Below are 20,058 nucleotides of genomic sequence, written 5' to 3'. Positions count from 1 at the left end.
GTCTCATTTATTCACTCATATCAGTATTTCTCAAACACATGCATATTTGCTAAATGAGATTGGATAAATGAGACTTGGACTACACTACTTACACTATAAGAGTTGCGTGAGAATTTGTAAATAGCCATTTTGGATTCTCTGTCCACTGTGGAGGCATGCAAGATGAAAAAAGTAACACATGGTGAGTAACTGATATACAAATAGTTATTTTGCAGGTGAAGAATCTCTTTGAGCAAAGGATCTAAGGACTTCTACCACTGATACAAAGTAAAAAAAAAAAAATGTATGTGCCATTTTGACAATGTCAGATCAGTAACAAACAATTTGTATGCACTTGATCAATGTAATGAGACATCCATATTCATGACACTGAACTGAGTAACTGCTTCATCTGTCCGGCTCCCACACCATTAGCAGCAGGGAGAAGGATGCCTCATTTTATCAAGCACACTGAGTCATTCATGAAAATTCACACACACATATCCAACAGAGACATAATTCACACTCTCCTGTGATCTAAGTGAGTTCAGCGTAGATCTCTGAACATGAATAATTATATTTCACAACTACAAATAAGTCTCATTCCTAATAGCCATCAAATCCCTGAACTCCACTGACACTGAATGGAGAGTTGTCTTGCATCATCTCAAAAGCACCAACACCTCATAAAGACTCACTCAAATTAAGTTTTTTTTTTTTTTTAAATTTTTTGTTTATTCAGAGTGATTTTACTTTTTCTTCCCAGGATCCAAATGAAAAATGTTGTTTCTTTCATCCTGAGACCCAATGCCCATTAAAATGATGAAACACAATGTAACTGCTCGTCTGTGCTTAGTGCAACATTTCAAAAAGCCAAAAAATATAGGGGGAGATATGTAAGCCAATGCACTTATGTTATGTTATGTGCACTGAATCACAATTCCATCTTTCCAGCTGATTCCTGCAGGAGAGTCCTGCATCTTGTCAATGTGCCCTCATGTGGGACCAGTTGAGTTGATTCAGGACAACCAAGAACATATAAACAGAGTCAAATGTAACAGGTTACACACCAAACATGCTGCTCCTCTACACATTTCCAATCTAATATGGCAGAAGTAGCAGTTTCTCTGAAAATGTCCTCTCATTTAGCACAGCCAGTGCAGAATTAATGGCACAGATGGCTCAAAACCATCACTTTTACAGGGATCGTGTTTGAGAGACCTCAGTTTGACTGTGTATGTAGAGACTATGTGCCACTAGAGGGCAACAAGAGTTTCTGCAATAGGTCTGTCATCTGTATGAACATACAGTGTAGAACTTCATTGTGCACTTGGCCAGAGACATATTACCTTGACTTATGCTTCCTCATTCTGCCCTCCAAAGTAAGACTGTCACTGCATATTCTGACAATGATTACACTTAAATGAGAACCAGAATCGCACATGTGCCTTTGCAGGTCTGTTTAACAGTGCTATATTGACATCTGGTGGCCAGCCTTGGTACAGTTCAAATCAAATACAGCTGAGAGTATCAAACATTTTCTCTAAAATAGATAATGGTGGTTATATCGTGAGGACTCTTTTTTTTTTGTTTATGTTTTTCTAGACATTCACACATATCCGTATATATGAAAATTGTTTATTATTTAATAGGTTGTTTGTTTATATAACAGGTTTTTTTCTTCACTTTTTGTGAGTTTTTCTCCTTTGTTTTTTGTAGGAATTTGGTCTTCTTTATCTTTTTATTTATTTATTTATTAAAATCATTTTTTGGTGTCTTTTGTGTGCATGTTTTTGAGATTGTTTCTGCTCTGCTCTTCATTTTCTACTGGCCTACAATTTTGAATGCAGGTGATGTAGACTGATGATGAATTTTGATATAAAGAGTTTTGATCAAATATTTGTATCAATTGAAATATCCTTTGTGGCTGATATTTTTTCAATGTGGCCTCTGCATCACTGCTTTCTTTCTCCATGTACTTTATTCTATGTATTTTCTATGTATTTTTTTGGATTGTTGATTGTCACTGATTCACCACCCTGAATGGTATAGATGGTTAAACACACCTGCCACTATAGCTTGTCATCCTATTAGTATGCATTATTGTGGTTTCATCCTTTAAAAAAAAAAACAGGCCTAAACTAGCTACTGTATGTCATATAGTCTTGTCAAATGATCAAATAGAGACTTGACGATGGGTATACATATTACAGAGCAATTATCATTACATAATAAAAAAAAATAAAGAAGGAAAACAAGAAAGTATTTATGTACTTCAATAGTTTTATGGTGTATTTATATTTTAATAGTTTACATAGAATAAGCATAAAATGTTGTTAAATCACTCCTGTCGGGCACAAACCTCCTATCTCCAAAACGGCTATTTTTCAGGAATTGGAAAAAAAACCCCAAAAAAACCGCTGTGTTTTTTAAACAGATCCAATGGAGATAACAGGTTCAGTCATGATGAGAAACTTAAAATAGTGAAATAGTAACATTTGTTCTTTGAATGCAACATTGATACAAGATGACAATCTGAAACATTGCCATTCTCTGCTTGATACACGGGCCCCTTTCACCCCACAGCCCTAGTGCAACTGTACTCTCTGCACTGTTTATATGTATGCCCTTGCTACTTTGCTGGTAAATAGGAATTTGTTGAAGTTCATCATCACACATAACTAGCCACATTTCACTCTATTATTTCTGAGTTTGTTCTTAACCTACATTAGACATAATACAAGCAGTTTCACAAAAGATACTGAGCTAAAGATGCAGCTAGGTGAGGAAGACACAGAAGGAATATTCACTGGAAACCCAAATTGTTTATTTCCCATGCCCACTTTATGCTCAGCAAGACTGATGCATTTAATAACCAACAATAAACACAATGCAGCACTGCTCCAGTATATTGCAGTAGGAACGATAAGAGTGAGAGCATTAATAAACAATACGCAATCACCATTCAAGAAACTCATCTTTCAGTTTACAATCTCAGGATCCAAATAAACAAACATGTTTCCACATCTTGCTGAATGATCTGCTGAGCCGTCATGTTGTCTCTGCAATACATTTAACATGTATTCCTCTTCCTTTTGCTCAAGTCCAGATTAATGCATATCTACTTCCTCCCACAGCTCAAGTGATCTTTGGCCTAGTAAAAACTTCATTGTACAGTAACTATATGAAGAAACAGCATGGTTTATGTTAGTGATTTATTTCTTCATGTGGAGAGAGACATTGTGTGAACACATCCCTCAATTTCATTCTGGCCTCTATTTCAAATAATTAAATATATGTTTAAGTGAATTCTCAAATTAGAGTTATACATATAGAAGACTCTCTGGAATCCTCTTTTATAGTCCCTGAACCCAAATGCCTAATGTTTTTATTTTGTAGTGACACCACTACAATAAAATAATATCCACACATCATACAGGTGTCTTTTGAAGTTTATCTTTTCTCTCTCTCTCTGTCTCTCTTTGTCAGCAGACACTAGGAAAACTACAAGAAACCAAAATACAAAGTTTCAACTATACATCTCTCCATAAATCATCCATTGATAAACAGAAAATCTATCATACTGTCCATGTTAAGGCGCATCAACAAACAACAGATACAAGTATGAAACAAATAAAAGAAAATCCTTTTGAACCTCATGGTAATTTGGGGACCTTATATACATCTTCTGCATCCATATTGGTTCATACCCATAATGCAGCAGTTATGTTTTTAACTAAACTCTGGTCATGTGACCTTTACATTTAACCTATTCTGCCCAAACCTAATTATCAATACCTCATCTTTTTTTCTTACTCTTTTATCCTCTTTTTTCTTACATTTTAATAGTTTTTAATGACTTTATGAACTCAATTAATCATGAATCAGAAGCATAGAACATAGAACAGAAGCATAAAAAATAAACATCTCAATGAACGCAGTGCATCAACATTCAACAGCTCTGATTTTTGGCTCTGATCCACTCTTGGCTCAAAATTGTGAGGCCCACTCTTTCCAAAACCAGCATGGACATGTTTCACGACAAGCAGCAGGGGTTGACCTGGTTGTCAGAGTCCTTTCTCATTCAGTTTTCTCAGGAGGAACTACCTCCATCAGCAGCTGTAAGTGCTTAGTGATGGGCCCTACGGGGGAATGGAAGTCATGACGTCTCAAAGATGTCAACTCAACTTGACAATGTGTTTCATTTATTTCCTCCTTTTGAGGACATTTCTTCATATTTTTTTCTATACTGATGTTCAAGAAGTAACAGAAATATTTCAACTTACTCATGAGTTTGCGTCCCCAGTTGACCTTTCGGTGGACAAACGGGTAGTAGAAGAGAAGTCCACTGAAGATGAAGATAGTACAGTAGAGGTACTCCAGTTCTGGCTTATCAATGATGGGAGCCAGGACCAAGTAGCAGGACACCAGGACCATTAGCACTGCTACAAAAATCGGCACCTTTGAGTAATTGTAGAGTCCACTGTTTAGTATTTACTTGTACTTCTGCTATGTCATCACAAGATTAAAATCTTTAAAAAATGTGCAGTTGTTACTGTCGCAGGGGTATGTTATATGGAGGTTTATTTTGCAAACAAAATAGAAAAATATAATAATATAATAAAATATGATCTACTGTTTAAGGCAAAAAAAGCTAATGCAAATGTTTAGTTTAACCTTCAAAATGTCAGCCTATATTGGGTTTTCTTTTTAAGAATAAGAAGAATTTCAGCCTATATTGGGTTTTCTTTTTTCAGTTTAACCAAGAGTAAGAAAATATATTTTTTTCGTCCCATATCATATTCATCAAACAACATTGTTTTGGTGTGAACTGCAGAGTTTTGGAAATAGCTGTCATAGAGATGTCTGCCTTTTCTTGAAAATAATGGATGTAGATGGCACTTGGCCTGTGGTCCCACAAAAATACATTTGTCAAACTCAGCAGTGATGTCTCTTTCCAGAAATCATGACCTGGATACTCAAGATAATCCACAGATCTTGTTGTTAGCAGTTTCATGTAGGAACTATTTTCTCTCTACCAAACACCTGCCAAGTGTATCACCACGCAGAAGGAACCATGCATCTACTGTTAGTTGGCACCACTGAGCTATCTAAAATTACAGCTCAGCCAAGAACGCCATTAAAGTTTGCATCTCGTGCTGTCGAGAGCACGGGTCTCTCGTCCATGAGTAGATGCATGCTTCCTTCTGCATGGTGATATGGCTGACAGGTGTAGTTTGGTAGAAAGAAAATAGTTTCTGTGTGAAACTGCTCAAAACAAGGTCTGTGGAATATCTTGAATTACTGGGTCACAATTTCTAAAAAAAGAGACATTACTGTTGAGTTTTTAAAAGTATATTTTGGGTGCTTTGAGCATCACAAGGCAAGTGTCATCTTGTCACTTTATAGTTTAGAGATGGCAGACATCTTTACAGTCGACGTCTACAAAACTCCAAATTGAAAATTAACACTACAGGTAAGAGGAAAAATATGCATTTTTGCTTTTTCGGCTGGACAAAACACCACAACGAAGAGCTGACTCTAAAAGGACAACTGAGAACTCCTTGGTCAACAAGCCTCACCTTTACAGGTCTATGGAGCTCCTTCCTGGTGAAACGCATAACTATGAGAGCCAGCGCTGCCAGACCATAAAACCCCCACTGAGCAAAGCTGAAGTAGTTAATGAGGGTGTTGATGTCTGATGGAATAATGTAGAAAATAGCCAAAATACCCTAAAACAGAAAGAAGCCGAAGAGAGAAATATCTTGTTTACTTGACAAGAAACAGCACAGTGAATAGATTATTTATCTGATAAGACAGTAGTAAATATATACTGTTAAAATTACACAAGGAGGTTTTTTAAAGGGAGCATAGTGAATGGCTATCCAGATGATTAAACATTAAAAAGTCAGATGGTCAAACCAGTTTAAAAAGTATTCAAGGGACATTGGTAAATATGAAGGACTCACATTGAATATTAGGGCAGGGGCTGGAGTGTAGCGCTTCAGGCTTATATAGGACAACACTTTCACCATGTGACCCTGTCTACCAGCCACATAAGCCAGTCTGTGAGAAGAGGAAGATAGAAATATGTTTTGTGTTATTGAGTATTCTTGTTGTACTGTACTCTCTCGAGTTTTTTTTCTATTTCTATCTCTTTCCTCTTGTCTGTCAAAGTCTTCCCACCTCTAAAGCATATCAGCATTCTCACATTCACTTTCAAACTCTGTTTACTTGTGCTTTCTTTCTTGTACATACAAATATGCACACCACACAGTTTTATACAGACAGACAGAAAATATATTCTTAAGCTTCTGTAATTCATAAATAATGTGACAGCTGTTTTTGTTTATACCTGCCAGCAGTGAAGCAGCTTCCATTGGCAGAACCAAATGTAGAGAAGACAACAAAGAGAGGAACGATCCAAGACATGGAGTAAAAGACTCTTTCTCCAAAAGTCTAAAGAGGCATAAACAAATCCTTCAGAAAAGACAAGGGAGCGGAGTAAATTAACACTGAGCTTTCTCTGAGGTTTAATCTAAAATTCTGCAATATAAAAAAAGAGTGTACATTACTGTAAATTACTGTAAAGTCATTGAACTACTTTAAGAACTTAATGGCTCCAACTTCTCTATAGGAAAAAAAGTCAGCACACTTACTCTGTGCCACAAAAGTTTATCACAGACAATGTGTCAATCTTACTTGGATCTTTATCTGGTCAAAATGTTTGCAAAGTGAAAAGCAGACATTGAGCATAACGTTCAGGCAGGCCACTGTGATGAGCTCAGCTCACATTCCAGCTACATCAACTGATCTCAAGCAGCCCAAACAGCTGATGGACCACATTATACCCTTCTATGCAACCATTTGGCACATTTCATTCTGTGCACCCTATTTAATGAGTTTTAGCCTTCCTGCCATTGCTGCTTTCTCTGCGAGCCACTTTGCAACCCACCTCCACCCCAGCTCCTCCTTTCATGCTGTGTCTGACTTTTCAATTAAATTTCTGATTGTCACTGTTGCTTGCTCTGTTCTGTACTGGAGGTCTTTGACATTGCTCTCCCTCCTGGCTTTCCATGCATGCGTGTGAAAGGGCAGAGTGGTGCGCTCTTTTTGCCATAGGCTTTCCAGACCCAGCATGTGGAAGGGCAGAGGGGTTCCACAACAGAACCACCAAATGTCATACTGCAAATAGAAATAAAGCTGTTTTTGGCTGAAGTTGTCCTGACTGAACTATATTTATACATAATACAAAAATAGAGGTGTGGTTTCCACTTCTCAAACATTGATATCTTGAATAAGTATGCAGGCATTTTCTTTACGTTGTATGTTATAGCCTTGCCCCCATAAAATGATTGGTACTTTCTTTACTTCTCTTTAACCAAGGCAACATTCCATGCTTCTTACCACGGCAACGGCGGGAGACAGCAACAGTTCAGTGGTTGTTAAAACAGTGAAGTAAGAGACGTTGACCAACACATAGCACACAGATACCAAAGGAATCCCAATGAGAATGGCCAGAGGCAAGTTCCTGAAATGAATTGACAGAAAAACTATTTACTCAAAAGGATGTGCAGCCAACTTTGTCACACTTTGACTTTGGATAATGACCATTACATAATTGCAAAAAAATTCAGACTTCAGTTGTATATGTACATCTTGAAAACTACTGAGTAGTATAAGGACCTTTTAAAACTGAAAGATATGTTTTAGTTTGTCTCACCTGAATGGGTCTTTCAGCTCTTCTGTGATGAAATTCAGTTGATTCCTAAAAGAACAAGGAATATGTGTCATTTCTGAAATTAGCATTTGGCCATAAAGTACGAAATACAACAACTGCTACAGTCCATTTATCACAAGCATTTGTCCTCAAAGTAATCTAAAGCTTGATCACTCTCCTCTGAAAAGCAGCACACTGAAATTTGCATGGACTTGCATAGCCACTCAGACAGGCCTATTTTCCTTGTAGTAGGGAATCACTGTAAGCCCTTCAGTTTCCGTGACATAATATTTTTATTCTATGTAGTTTTTCCACACAAGAATCACTATCTAATTGGCCTTTATTGGTACTCAGGGTTATAGTCTGATTCTCACACCCCTGCAGTGATCTCAGCATGACATAAAAATGAAACCTCTCCAGGTGCCCTAAGAAAATGTGACTAGAATAGAGACAGATCCATATTGACCTTAAACATAATAAAGACAGAAACCTCGGCCATGTAACAATGCTCTGCCACACACTCCAGTGTCAGGAGGAGATGGATGGAGGCTAACTAAGATCTCTCGGAACAGCACAGGAAACCAAACAGTGCAGACACAAGCACAGGAAAGGGACCCAGTCATGGAGAGGAGGATCTAACACAAAATTACAGACTTAACCCAACATTTACCAGAAATCTGGAGTATTTTTAGTCCCCTCACCAACAAGCTGTGCAGACAGGGTTGTACCAATGGATGCCTTATTTTGTCTAGTTTCACAAAGATACCACCAAGTTTTGCCTGGCGTAAAAAAGGAGCATGCTACAGCCTCTTAAAAGCAGTACTGTCTGCCTCCAATTAATTTTATCAGGAGGGCCGGTGGAAGGTGGGGATAGACTGACTGACTGAAAGAATGGAGGAACAGTAAGCTACCTGTGATATTGCAGGCTATTCTCACAAACGGTTTGTACATTCTCCTATGAAAAATGAATGCACCAAAACGTGTGCATATTACACATATTTTAAAAGGTTGCATTTATGTGTCCAATTCACTGATGGAAGTAAACAACAAACCAGTCCCAAGCAGTAAGATAGTAACCAGGCAGGCTGGTGTGGTAGATAAGTCACAAAATGCTAAACTTTTACCCAGGACATTCCCATGGAGACCTGTGTTTTGAAGCGTGTGAACTTTGGTTGATATTTAAGTCATTTTAAGGTACGACCTCAACATATTATTTTTCCTAAACCCAACCACTGTGACTCTACTTCCCTTAACCTAAAGGAATCCAGTCATATTTCTTATCCCAAGCCTAATGATAGTAACTATTATTGCCGAAACCTAACCTGGAATCGTACATTGATTACGCATTTGCATAGGATATCATACAACCTGTTCTATGAGAATACGTTGCATATTTTTAGTCTTGGCGTATCTCCTTGCCTTTTGAATATAGCATACATATACCTGTTGATCATATTTTCCTATGACAATCCCTAACTTGGTTAACTTCTGTCACTGCACTATGTAGAACATGGCCTACTCTGGAAATCATGATTAGGTTGCCCTGGGGCTTAATCCTTACATTTGAAGAAAGGGCAAGAGGCTCAAGAGTAGCTAAAAAGGCTGAGTGTGGTCACAGTGCTCCTTGTATACATCAGTGTCACAGGAAAAGGCTGAGAAAGTATGTACACTTCAATGCACTGCTTTAGAGAGGAGCTTGGTCAGCACATCCTGTTACAGGGAAGAGTGAAGTGACATATAACTGTTACCATCCATCATAAGCCCAAAGCCCATTATAAAATGCAAGTCCAATTGCTCCAACAGACGTTGATGCACCATCAAAAGCATTTGACAAAGTCTCTGTGTTTCCTGGGCAAAAATACAAAACAATATATGAATATTAATTGCTATTATGAAATGTTTCATCAAAAAAAAAAAAAAAAAAAAAAAGAAAAAGGAGTTTTACAGTAAAGACACTGAGAGTGCAAGCAGGCCCACCTTGTGCCAACATAATCATGCCGGCTACCACTATGACAAGAATGATGAAAAGTTTGGCTGCAGTAAAGAAGTTCTGCACGTAGCTCGCCAGTTTGACGCTCAAACAGTTGATGATGCTGATCAACACTGAAAAGACACAAGAAATATAAGAATATACAGTTCAACATTCTCACTGAGATTTTTTTAAATTAATTGTGTTTCTTTAAAGATGTCATTCTTTCCAAACTTCTATCAACTCAAAAGTCATGTTATTTTCCCTTTTACATAGATGTGAACAATTTCATAATGATTCATATTTGTTTTTCATTTATAAATGTGTTAATAGTATGGGTTTCAGCATAATGCATGTGTTTGAAAAGTACTGAGCATACGATTGGACAAAAAAAGTTTGGATTATACTGCATGAGTTTTGTGAGTTTATTTAGGGATGTTTTAATAAAGTTTTGCTGTTGTTAAACTCAGCCCCCTATGACTTCAATTCATCAAGAATTTTCTCAGTTTTTGGATTCTTCTTCCACTGTGGAGGCATGCAACAAAAACTTTTGTTTTTTCACACATTTAACATAGCATGGGGTAGGTAACTGATATAAAAATGTTCATTGTGTAGGTGGAGTATTTCCTTAAGTTACAGGCCATAAAACCAAAACAATTGCCTGAAACTTGCCAAAATGTGATGGAAATGCATAGGATGTAATTCTCTTGTGGTTTAGCACTGCAACATTTTACTTTTAACAAAGTAATTTGATTTGATTACTATAAAAAAAACATTCATTACAGCAGATTTAAATATCAATAAGCTAAGTGCAATATATTGCTTTTAACCATTAAGTCACAAGGATTAAAGTAAAACTTACGTATAGCTGCTGCAGACAGACACTTGGTAACAATAACAGGAGGCTTACAGCCAGGGTAAAATGGTGTAGAGGCATATTCTGCAAAGCTCAACGTGATGATGGCGAAAGAGGAGGGCTTCAGCACCATGATAGTGGTCCAAGAGTAAAGGTAGGATACAATGGAGCCAAAAGCCTCTGTTAAATATGCATACTCTGCCCCCGATTTGGTGATCATGGTGCCAAGCTCAGCATAGCACAATGCTCCTATGTGGCCACACATACAAATACACACAAACACAGAGGCAGAGAGAAGAGGACATGTAAAATAAAATCATGTAGGGGACTTCTAGTAGAAAGTTCAAGAAAAGTTCAGAATGTCTTTTTTTTTTTATTCATCTTAAATCTGTGTTTATAACTTTGCCCCATAGACAATGCAACCCCAGTGATATACAGTACACTATAAGGCTATTGGGCACTGTAATAGAAATTATACAATTACACATTTGAATATCTTTATTACACATAGTCAGGATTAAATATATTTATTAGAAACTGCATTGTTATATAAAATGCAGTGTTTTAGTAATGTTTTCAGCAGCAAGTTTTCTTTTAGTTCCCAGAATGTTCTTCTTAAAGTTAAGGTAACATTGTCTATAAACATCATACAAATATTATTATCATTATTATCTTTTAAACAGTGAAGAATTTTGTTAATTAGCAATGATTTGAAATGTCAAGGTCAACCACCTTGGCTAAAGGGAGGTCAACCAAACAAAGCAAAGGATAGTACCACTCCAAGCTGTAAAGGAGATGCACTCCTTCTCCTGGTTGTGCACTATTTGAACCAACTTTTGTTTTGCTCTTTGGATTAATAAATTGTAATAACACTGTGGGAGACTTTAGTTACATTTCACTTTTGTCAAAGTGGAATAGCAAAATTATCATGACACTAATGGTAATAATTTGTATGGAGCATTATACCGCACATTTTCCACTTTGTTTTTTTATAAGGAAGCAAATAAAGTAAATGTGCTCATAGACAGTAAAAACAAAACACTGTAAATGGGTCAGTTTTGCAGATGATAGCAGATCCAGTAGTTTCCCAGGGATTTTACTGCAGTCTAAGGAGGAGTGGTCAAGTAAGCATTACAAGGTTAAACATTTATGACAAGTAAACACAATATAATTCACCATATTCTTTAAGGTTATGATAAAGTAATTTAAAGACATAGATTTGCAGCTCATATAATTGTATTACACAGATACAGTATTTTCAGTGTGTTTTCAGCTATGTCTACACTTTTGTTGGTTAAACTTGTAAACCAACCCTTATATTACAGATAAACATTAACATTTACCACCTAAAATGTAAAGGACAAAGTCTTGTGCATCCATATTCTGAGCATTTTTTACAATGCCCCAAAAGAGCAGCTTTACTATGGGGAAGTCTGGGCATTTTTCCATTACCAAAACAACAGCGTGACAGCTTTGACACTGACTCAGTAACAGTTATTGGATTGCAGAAGCAATCACACTTTCCTCACCAAGCAATTCATTTTGTTGTTGACAGTTTATTGTGTCAGTTTCTCTGCGTGTCCTTTCAGTGACATCATTCTGCCCATTGTGGCCCTCCAGTCAAAGTGCTATGGATGGCTTACAGTGTGTTTACAAAGACAGAGAGAAATGGCATAAAACATGCTGCAAGCAAACATTAACTGAAAATGTGAGCAAGTTGATGTTCTCCCTTTGATAACATGGCCATACATATACATGAGTATTAAAGGTCCCATGTGATAAATAGTCAGATTTTCATGTCTTTTTAAATGGAAAACAGCTGTTAGATGAATGCTGTGAGAGTTTGAAACACTCAATCCATAGAGCAATTCACACAGTCTGTATGCAGAAACTTTGTTTTAATACAAGCCGTTAGGAATTCCATAAAGTTGTGATGTCAAAACTTTACTGTATAAACTGTTTCACTTTAAAAACATTCTAAATAGAGTATTCCAGGAATATGTGTCCTAAAACCTGAAAATCAGTTAGCATTTCAGCACCTCTGGCTCCTTCATCTAAAATTTAAATTTGTTATTTGTACGGGTTTTGGTTAGATGACTTAAAAAAAGGTTAGTGGTTTCACACAAGGTTAAGAGACTTGTTTGTTACTTCAATGTTTTGTTTAACAACATAAAAAACATCAGTAAATATCCCAATTGTAAATTTTTAAAAAGGTAGTTACCAACTCTTTAAAAAGGCAGTTGCTAACATATGGCTAAAGGATTCCAAAGAACGTCATCCCACTAACATGGCTTTGCAGCCTTGTGGTAGTGGCAATGTTAATCATGTGACCATAGTATAGTTTGTTTATAGCCTGTTTGTAGCTGTTTGTTTCTGGCAAATGCATGTAGGCCTTAAAAATCCTATAAGTGGTGTTCATTAAGATTATTTGCCTGAACGCGTAAGTATCATAAATATTTGTTTGCCCCAGAGCTTCAATTTTACCATAATCCAAAATCCAATGAAAAAAACCTATGATTTTGATGAGGGAATCAAGGCAAAGCTAACTTCGGCCTTCAGAAAAAACATCATCCCTGGGGCACTCTGTGGGTCCCTTTGTATTTCCTGCAGTTTCGCTTATGTGAATGACATCGGCTGACAAGAATTAAATATGAACCCAAGCTGTTGCCTCATGATGCAATTCCAGTAAAACAGTCTATAATGATACAAAGTGGTGTTAGGGTCATTCTCCTTTCAATGACAGTGCTTAAACTATAGTGCAGATGAGGGAGTCCTGCACACACTGACCAATCAGAGCAGACTGGGCTTTTTCAGAAGCGGGGCGAAAAGAGATAGCCACTAAAACGGAGTGTTTTAGACAGAGAGTTATTATAGGTATATTTAGGCAATGAGTCTATGAAACATGAAAGCATGTAAACATGTTCTAGTGGAATCCTAAAATACAAGTATTAAACTAAAAATTTACATAATAGGAAACCTTTAATTAAGTTTGTGTTGCATTTAGAGGCAAGTTTTACTTAAAAATATGTTTTCTCTTTAGAATCAAGTACATTACCCCATAAGAAGATGCCAGGCAGTGGAGAAAAATATGACAAAAACAATGTTACGCCACTGACCTCGAAGATGAAAAAATAAAAGAATGTGTATTGTATCACAAGTCCTGTCATTATTTTTGTGTCCATGTTATAGTGTGCTTGCTGTGTATTGTATAACATAAAATGCTTTGTGAATCTCAATTAAAGTGATGTACTGGCTTGGACGCTGTCTCACCTAACGTGGATAACACGCCACAGGCAGCCCAGATGAGGAGGCAGGGTCCCACAGCTCCAGAGTACAGCAGGACAGATTTAGGAGAGATGAAGATGCCCGAGCCAATCATCGTCCCAACAATCAGACAGATGCCACTAAACAGGCCAACCTGAACACACATGTGAAAAAACAGTGGTAAAGATACTACTTCAATTCTCATAGCTGAACTTTCTTGAATGTTATAATTAAATTTGTCTGGGAATTGTTGGAAGGAGTTGTGTGAGCGTGCATGTGTGAGAAAGGGAGAGAGTTTCTTCCCTTTTCTGCAATCAGTCAGTGCCCAATCTAGCTGAACACCTGTAAACAGCTCACACTTACCCACTCTTTGCCAGGTCATTGCCTCAGCTTATTGTGGTAGTTAGATTTTTTCAGGTCTCCAGGTAATTCTGTGAACTTTATTGGTATTGTTTTATAACCAGACATTAACTGTGTTTTCCCCCTGAGCCTCATGATCATCTGCCTTTCTGTTTTCCAGCTGTCCTCATGCAACCTCTCCCTGCCCATGCCAACTAGTTTGCCATCCGCCTCTGCTCTCTGCCTCAGAAGGCCTCTTTGCTCCACTCCCTCCTTTGTGCCTACAATAAATATTACCTTCACAGACCTCAGTGTCAGTGTCCTGTATTTGGGTCCACCTACCATAACTATATGGTTTATTTAAACACAAATCTGGTCTTCCCAGCATATGTTAAACTGACAGTAACACGAATAACATGAAATAAGGAAATATCCAATGAGAACAGTCAAATGTCTGCAATACACACTATTGTGAAGGGTTCTCCCCATAACCTTCCCCATGCCCTGATTCTCAATGGCAGTCACTGACTTCAGCTTGATTAGGACACCTGTGTCCTGTTAGACAGACTGAAGCTACCAATTAAGTGTTTTCTCCCTATTGTTCCCATTGAAATGACTCAAAATTGGGTTTTCATAAACCAGGTATTGTGTTTATATATAATAAGTATGTTTTACTCTTTGTTCACCAGGGCCATTGTGATTGCCACAGTGCTCTTCTTTTCTTTTCTGGTTTATTAATAAATTACTGCCTTTATTTTTTTTTTTTTTAACATGGACCTCTGCCTCCTGAGCTTCCTTAATACACCACCTGGTCCATTTAATTCCAGAGCCAGCCAGCCACACCAAAAAAACAAACAAACAACAAAATCCTACATTTTGCGGTGGTGCTGTTTGCACCGTTAAAATCATATTATGAATTTGACAGTTTTGATACCAGGAGGAGAGCACATTCTCTGGGATCTAAATTACCAGATGGCCTTTATCTCCTCACATAGTCAGATATGTGTAAACACCATTGTGACCCATCTAGTGAAGGCCAACCAAAGCAAAAAGGTATGTTAAAATTGGACATGTTTCTGTGAGTCGATTTGATGTGTATGGGCAGATGCCTCCGTGCATGAGGCCTTCCTGAATGGTTTGGTGAGGATGCAAATGATTTAAAATCACCAGATCTCAACTCAGTGTAACACCTTCAGAAGATTTTAGACCAACATGTAAGAGAATGCTGTCCACCATCGTCCCCATGAGCCCAAATGATATTAACTTTCAATTTTAAATCTATGAGTGATGTCGGTGATTGTCTCTGATGGTTTTATATATAAATGAGGGAATATTTTATGGAGAAATAGCGTTCATCCCTACAATGGAGTTCAACAGGCTTGGTAAGGAGCACTAAAACTGTTGTAGCAGCATCTCATTGCCAAACACTATACTAAGACTTCTCTTGTTTTTCCTATAATTTTTCACCAATCTGTACAGTATTCATTATCCATGACCGCTCAGCATGTTTGAGGTTGCGGAGTGGGGGAATGGGCTGGAGCCCACCTCAGCCACATTCTGCAAGAGGCAGGGTTACACCCTGGACAGGTCACCGGACAATCACAAGCCTGACACATAGTCAGACAACCATTCATGCTCATATTCACACTAACAGGTTACAAATGTAAGTACAATGTTACAACTTCCACTGTTGCCTCTAGTGCCATCTATTGGCTGTATTTTTGCCAAAATAAAGGATGCATGAAAGTATTATCTTGACTAACATATATAATCAATAAACTATTGAGAATTCATGTTGACAGAGTGATTTTATTTCCACAAGTGCTGCATTTGTAGTACTGGTTTAGCAACCAGGAAACTCACAGATCAATTGCTTGCATTAAATCATCTCATGTGATGCTACTCAGCCAATCAAATGTGTGCGTTCTGGAGAGCACTGTGACTCGAGTAAGCGAGATACACACACAGGAGTGACAAGTTTAGCTATTTTGTATTATACCACAAGTTAAACATTTCTGTTAAAAATTAACAAATCAGCTACTGCTCCTGAGCAGTGACATTAAGCCCTACCAGCAAATCCAACATGTCACTTATCTAACTAAAAAACAAGGAGTCTCTGTCTGTCTGTCCTTCTCATATCTCTAATTTGATCATCTGATCTACTTGACACTTGGGGGGTGTATTTGTTGGCGACCCAAGGGTGCGCATTGTCAAATTTGATGCAATTAAGACATGCAACATGTTCGACATTGATCTGTTTTGAAGATTATTCTGGGGGGCTTTTATTGCTTTTTTAATTGCAGCTGGACATTAACAGGAAAGGGAGAGAGAGGGAGGAGATGACATGCAGCAAAGGGCCACAGATTGGAATTGAACCTGGGTCATAGCACAGGTCTCAGCCTATCATGGGTGCACACTCTACCAGGTGAGCTAGAAGTGGCTCCGCAACATGTTCAATATAGATACATTTTCAAGCTTAATAGAGCGGGCGCCCCATGTACAGAGGCTGTATCCTCACCGCAGTAGCTGCTGGTTTGATTCCATTCAAATCAACAATATTTGACTTTGTTCAACTTTTGTTTATGAACATGTTCTTTCGAAACGAATGATTTTTCCACCACCTTGCATTAATCCAGCCTTACAGAGCTGCTCGTATGATTGGAAACCCCTTGTCATGTGATTCCGACCTATTCTAAACTGTAATGGATGCACAAGCAATGCTGACATGTCATGGATTTTATCTTGATGAACTCACTTTAGCCATCTCATAAAACCAGATATGTCACCTCAAATACCTTAGTAAAGTGAGGTAAAATAATGAATATTATTAATCATTTAAAAAAAGTCATAATAATCCTTATTTATCCACTGAAATGTATCCTTTCATTCCCCCTAAATTCACCTTAGGGCTTAGGGAGCTTAAGGGGCCTGGACAGCACCACTCAGTAGATCATTGTGGAGTTAATATGTCGAGACGGTTGTTGTGGTACCGCCTGGTACTCAATTCCAGCCTAGCTATTATTAAAAGGTACGGATGGTGGGATCCTACTGTGTGAACATCTAATGAGACTTGTTCTCAGGAACACACTCACATCTTTTTGAAGCACAGTGGCCTTCACAGGCTGGTTGTCTTTGGTCTGACAGTCCAAGCTATGGCTGGTGGAGCCGTTCTGCAACTCCTCCCTCTTCCCGATGCCGCTTTCATCCATTTCAGTCTGCTGGTGCATGTGAAAGCACAAATGTGTGCACAAATTTTACACAATTTGTATTAACTTTTACAACATGTTTTACAAGTTTGTGCTACATAGTTGAGTTAATCGGTGATAGGGTTTACTCTGCTGCTAGCAATATAATTTCCTCTCATTTAAACAATGAGGCTCACACAAGCATTAGAACTCAGTGAAAATCCACCCCAAAATAAATCTATTTACATTGTTAATCCGGGGATTTTACGGATTGTATGACTGTAAAGGGCCGTGATCCGACTTTGAATTTGACTTTGCACAGTGTTTCTTTAGGTTTCTAGATGATGACTGTGACATTGTGGTTCTGAACCACAAATCTTGCCAAACCAAGTGGCATCTTACAGTGTTTACCATAAATGGAGCAGCATAGGAAAAGGTTGACAGTCTTTGAAAGCGACTTCGTCTGCTGAAAAGCAGCTAAACTTCTTTACTCTGGTTTAGGGTGGATTTTCACTTTGCTGTAAGAGGACCACCATACATTCCAAGAAATTTTGCACCTTGCATAAACCATTGTTTGTGGAGACTTTTAATTCAAATCACTCCAAGTACAGTACAAGTGATATCTCAATTTTGATTTAGATAGATAGATAGATAGATAGACAGACAGATAGACAGATAGATAGGAAAAACACACTAAGTCCCCATGAAAATATTTAACTTTGAATTGTTGTTAATGCCTAACAGACACAGGATTATGTCATGTTAATATATTTAACAAAAATGTCAGGGTCAGTAAACCAACAGTGACTTTGTTAACATACCACTTGATACATGACAAAAAATAGCTAAATAAATAGTTTAACAAATGTTTCACTTACATATGACTCTGACGAAAACCACCTCAGTGATGCTCCATGAACCCTGTCTGTTTGAAACAGAGCTACAGTGATATGAAACCACAAATGATACCGGACCAAGTTAAAAGAAGGAGAGCAGAAGTGTTTGATGCTAATGAAAACCTGGGGCTCCCAGTGACTGAGCTCAATCCTCCAGTGGGAGGTTCCCAGTGCTGATTGGACATCCTGGATAGCCCTGGGAGGAAAGGGAGGTGGGTACAGACAGGGAAGCAGAGTTGCTCTGTAGACACTTTCAGGCCAGTTTCAGTTTTCAACAGAAAACTCTGAAACTCTTCGTCCCTTCTGAGCTCTACAATGCCTCTTTGATAAGGATATGCGACACCCTTGCATGTGTGTGTGCGTCTACATTTGTGTATGTGTTTGTGTGTTGCATTCCCTTTCTACTCTGCCTCTACTTCTCTCTTCTCTCCATCTTGCTGTTTGCAGACAATTTGTATTTTAGGTTTTCCTTTTTATTTGAGCAGACTTTTTAACAGTGTATTATCAGATTTTATTGTAAATTTGTCAACCCGTTAGCATCAGTTGTGTGAAAAGGTCTAACTTCATTGACCAAAGCATTCCCCTGCTTGTGCATGTCTGCAAGCTCCAGCATTTGTTGCAGAAGTTGTCTATAGTCGGACAAAAATAAGAAAGGTGTACACTAAAATATGCAGATCTGTGGAATGTTTTCTCCGGCATGGCCTTTGAGGCATGCTTTATAATGCTTTATAAGACTGACTGGACAAAAGGCTACTCTGTTTTTACTACTACTTTTTGTTCGGATTTATTTTCTTTGTTTATGCGCTTAATCTCAAAGATAACAAAATAATACAGAGCATGTATGAATAGTCAAATGACAGCAAAGTTCCAACGCTGATTTGTATCACTGACTTCCTCTGGTGGTTGCAGGTCTTTAGGCACTTGTTGAAATACAAAGGACATGTTTTTTATGGAGCCTGTTTGAACAGTAGCTGCAGACAGACAGCCTTGCCTGCTCATGGTAATCTGCTAACACACTGGCATATGACCAATAACAGAATGCAAGTTTCAGACACGTTTGCTGGGGCTTAGGATCTGACTAAGTGCATTTACAGCAACAATTCAGGCATTTGAGCCTGTGCCCTTTCAGTACCGCATATCAACTAACTGGGGGAGAAATTTTTCCCTAAAGAAAGAGAAAATAGTCTGTGAGAAAGCAAGAATCGTATCATAGGCTGTATTTATTTATGGGCTGTGATATATCAACAGATTTGCAGACAGTATAAAGACTGTGTGTGCTGCGCATAAAACATAGACCAATCCTTTTAATACAAAGACAATTTGCCATCGTTGAAGGGGAAAGACCCCTGCATGTTTCAAACGCAGACAGCACAACTATCAAACTACAAGGACCAGTTCTTCATTCTTCAATCACCCAGGAATGCTGCACCACATTAGGGAGATTTACAATATCCTGCAAACATTAACGATCAAGATAAGAACCCTTTTCTTCTGCACGGCCACTAAAACAGACCACGGATCTGAACCACCTTTGATCCCTATAAGATCTCAAAGAGCCAAAGATGCAAAGACCAACTCAGACCCCAGTGTGAACTTTTAGTACCTGTTGGGATAAGCAGAGATTTTTCCACAGTCACTAACTTGTAACTTTAATCAGCAATTTAGAACAAAGCTATTGTACACTGACTTGCTGCTTGTCAGGTAGCTGTCATCTCATCATACATTTGAGTCATTATGTACCAGTTACCCCCTTCCCTCTTGTTTATAAAAGTGTTGTATTTCAGTTTTTAGTATTCGTGGATGTAGTATGAGTAATAAATGCACATGTAACTAAAAGTAAACTTGATGGT

The 20,058-nt window shown here is 37.9% G+C and overlaps 1 protein-coding gene across 3 annotated transcripts; it reads right to left on the bottom strand.

The window, feature by feature from the left end:
* Positions 1–2,253: 2,253 nt before the first annotated feature.
* On the bottom strand, positions 2,254–18,336 carry slc7a9 (solute carrier family 7 member 9). Of its 3 annotated transcripts, none has more exons than XM_042489154.2 (13): positions 18,191–18,335; positions 17,220–17,342; positions 13,795–13,942; positions 10,531–10,773; positions 9,677–9,802; positions 9,448–9,547; positions 7,703–7,747; positions 7,387–7,510; positions 6,335–6,438; positions 5,949–6,045; positions 5,562–5,711; positions 4,266–4,440; positions 2,254–4,121 (listed from the first exon to the last, which is right to left on the bottom strand). In XM_042489154.2, the coding sequence occupies exons 2-13, from the start codon at positions 17,334–17,336 to the stop codon at positions 4,060–4,062; spliced, it is 1,491 nt and encodes a 496-aa protein (XP_042345088.1). In that variant the 5' UTR covers positions 17,337–17,342; positions 18,191–18,335; the 3' UTR covers positions 2,254–4,059. The 3 variants fall into 3 exon arrangements, with proteins under 3 accessions (XP_042345088.1, XP_087935505.1, XP_087935509.1); XM_088079383.1 differs by having other exon boundaries at positions 2,255–4,121; positions 17,220–17,345; positions 18,191–18,336; XM_088079379.1 differs by lacking the exon at positions 18,191–18,335 and having other exon boundaries at positions 17,220–17,354.
* Positions 18,337–20,058: the final 1,722 nt, after the last annotated feature.

The sequence above is a fragment of the Plectropomus leopardus genome, chromosome 1 (assembly GCF_026936395.1).
Source record: "Plectropomus leopardus strain MGB_pleo_1.0 chromosome 1, ASM2693639v1, whole genome shotgun sequence".
In the NCBI taxonomy this organism is placed as follows: domain Eukaryota; kingdom Metazoa; phylum Chordata; class Actinopteri; order Perciformes; family Serranidae; genus Plectropomus; species Plectropomus leopardus.
The sequence above is the reverse complement of the archived record's forward strand: the minus strand, read 5'-3'. Positions and strand labels throughout refer to the sequence as shown.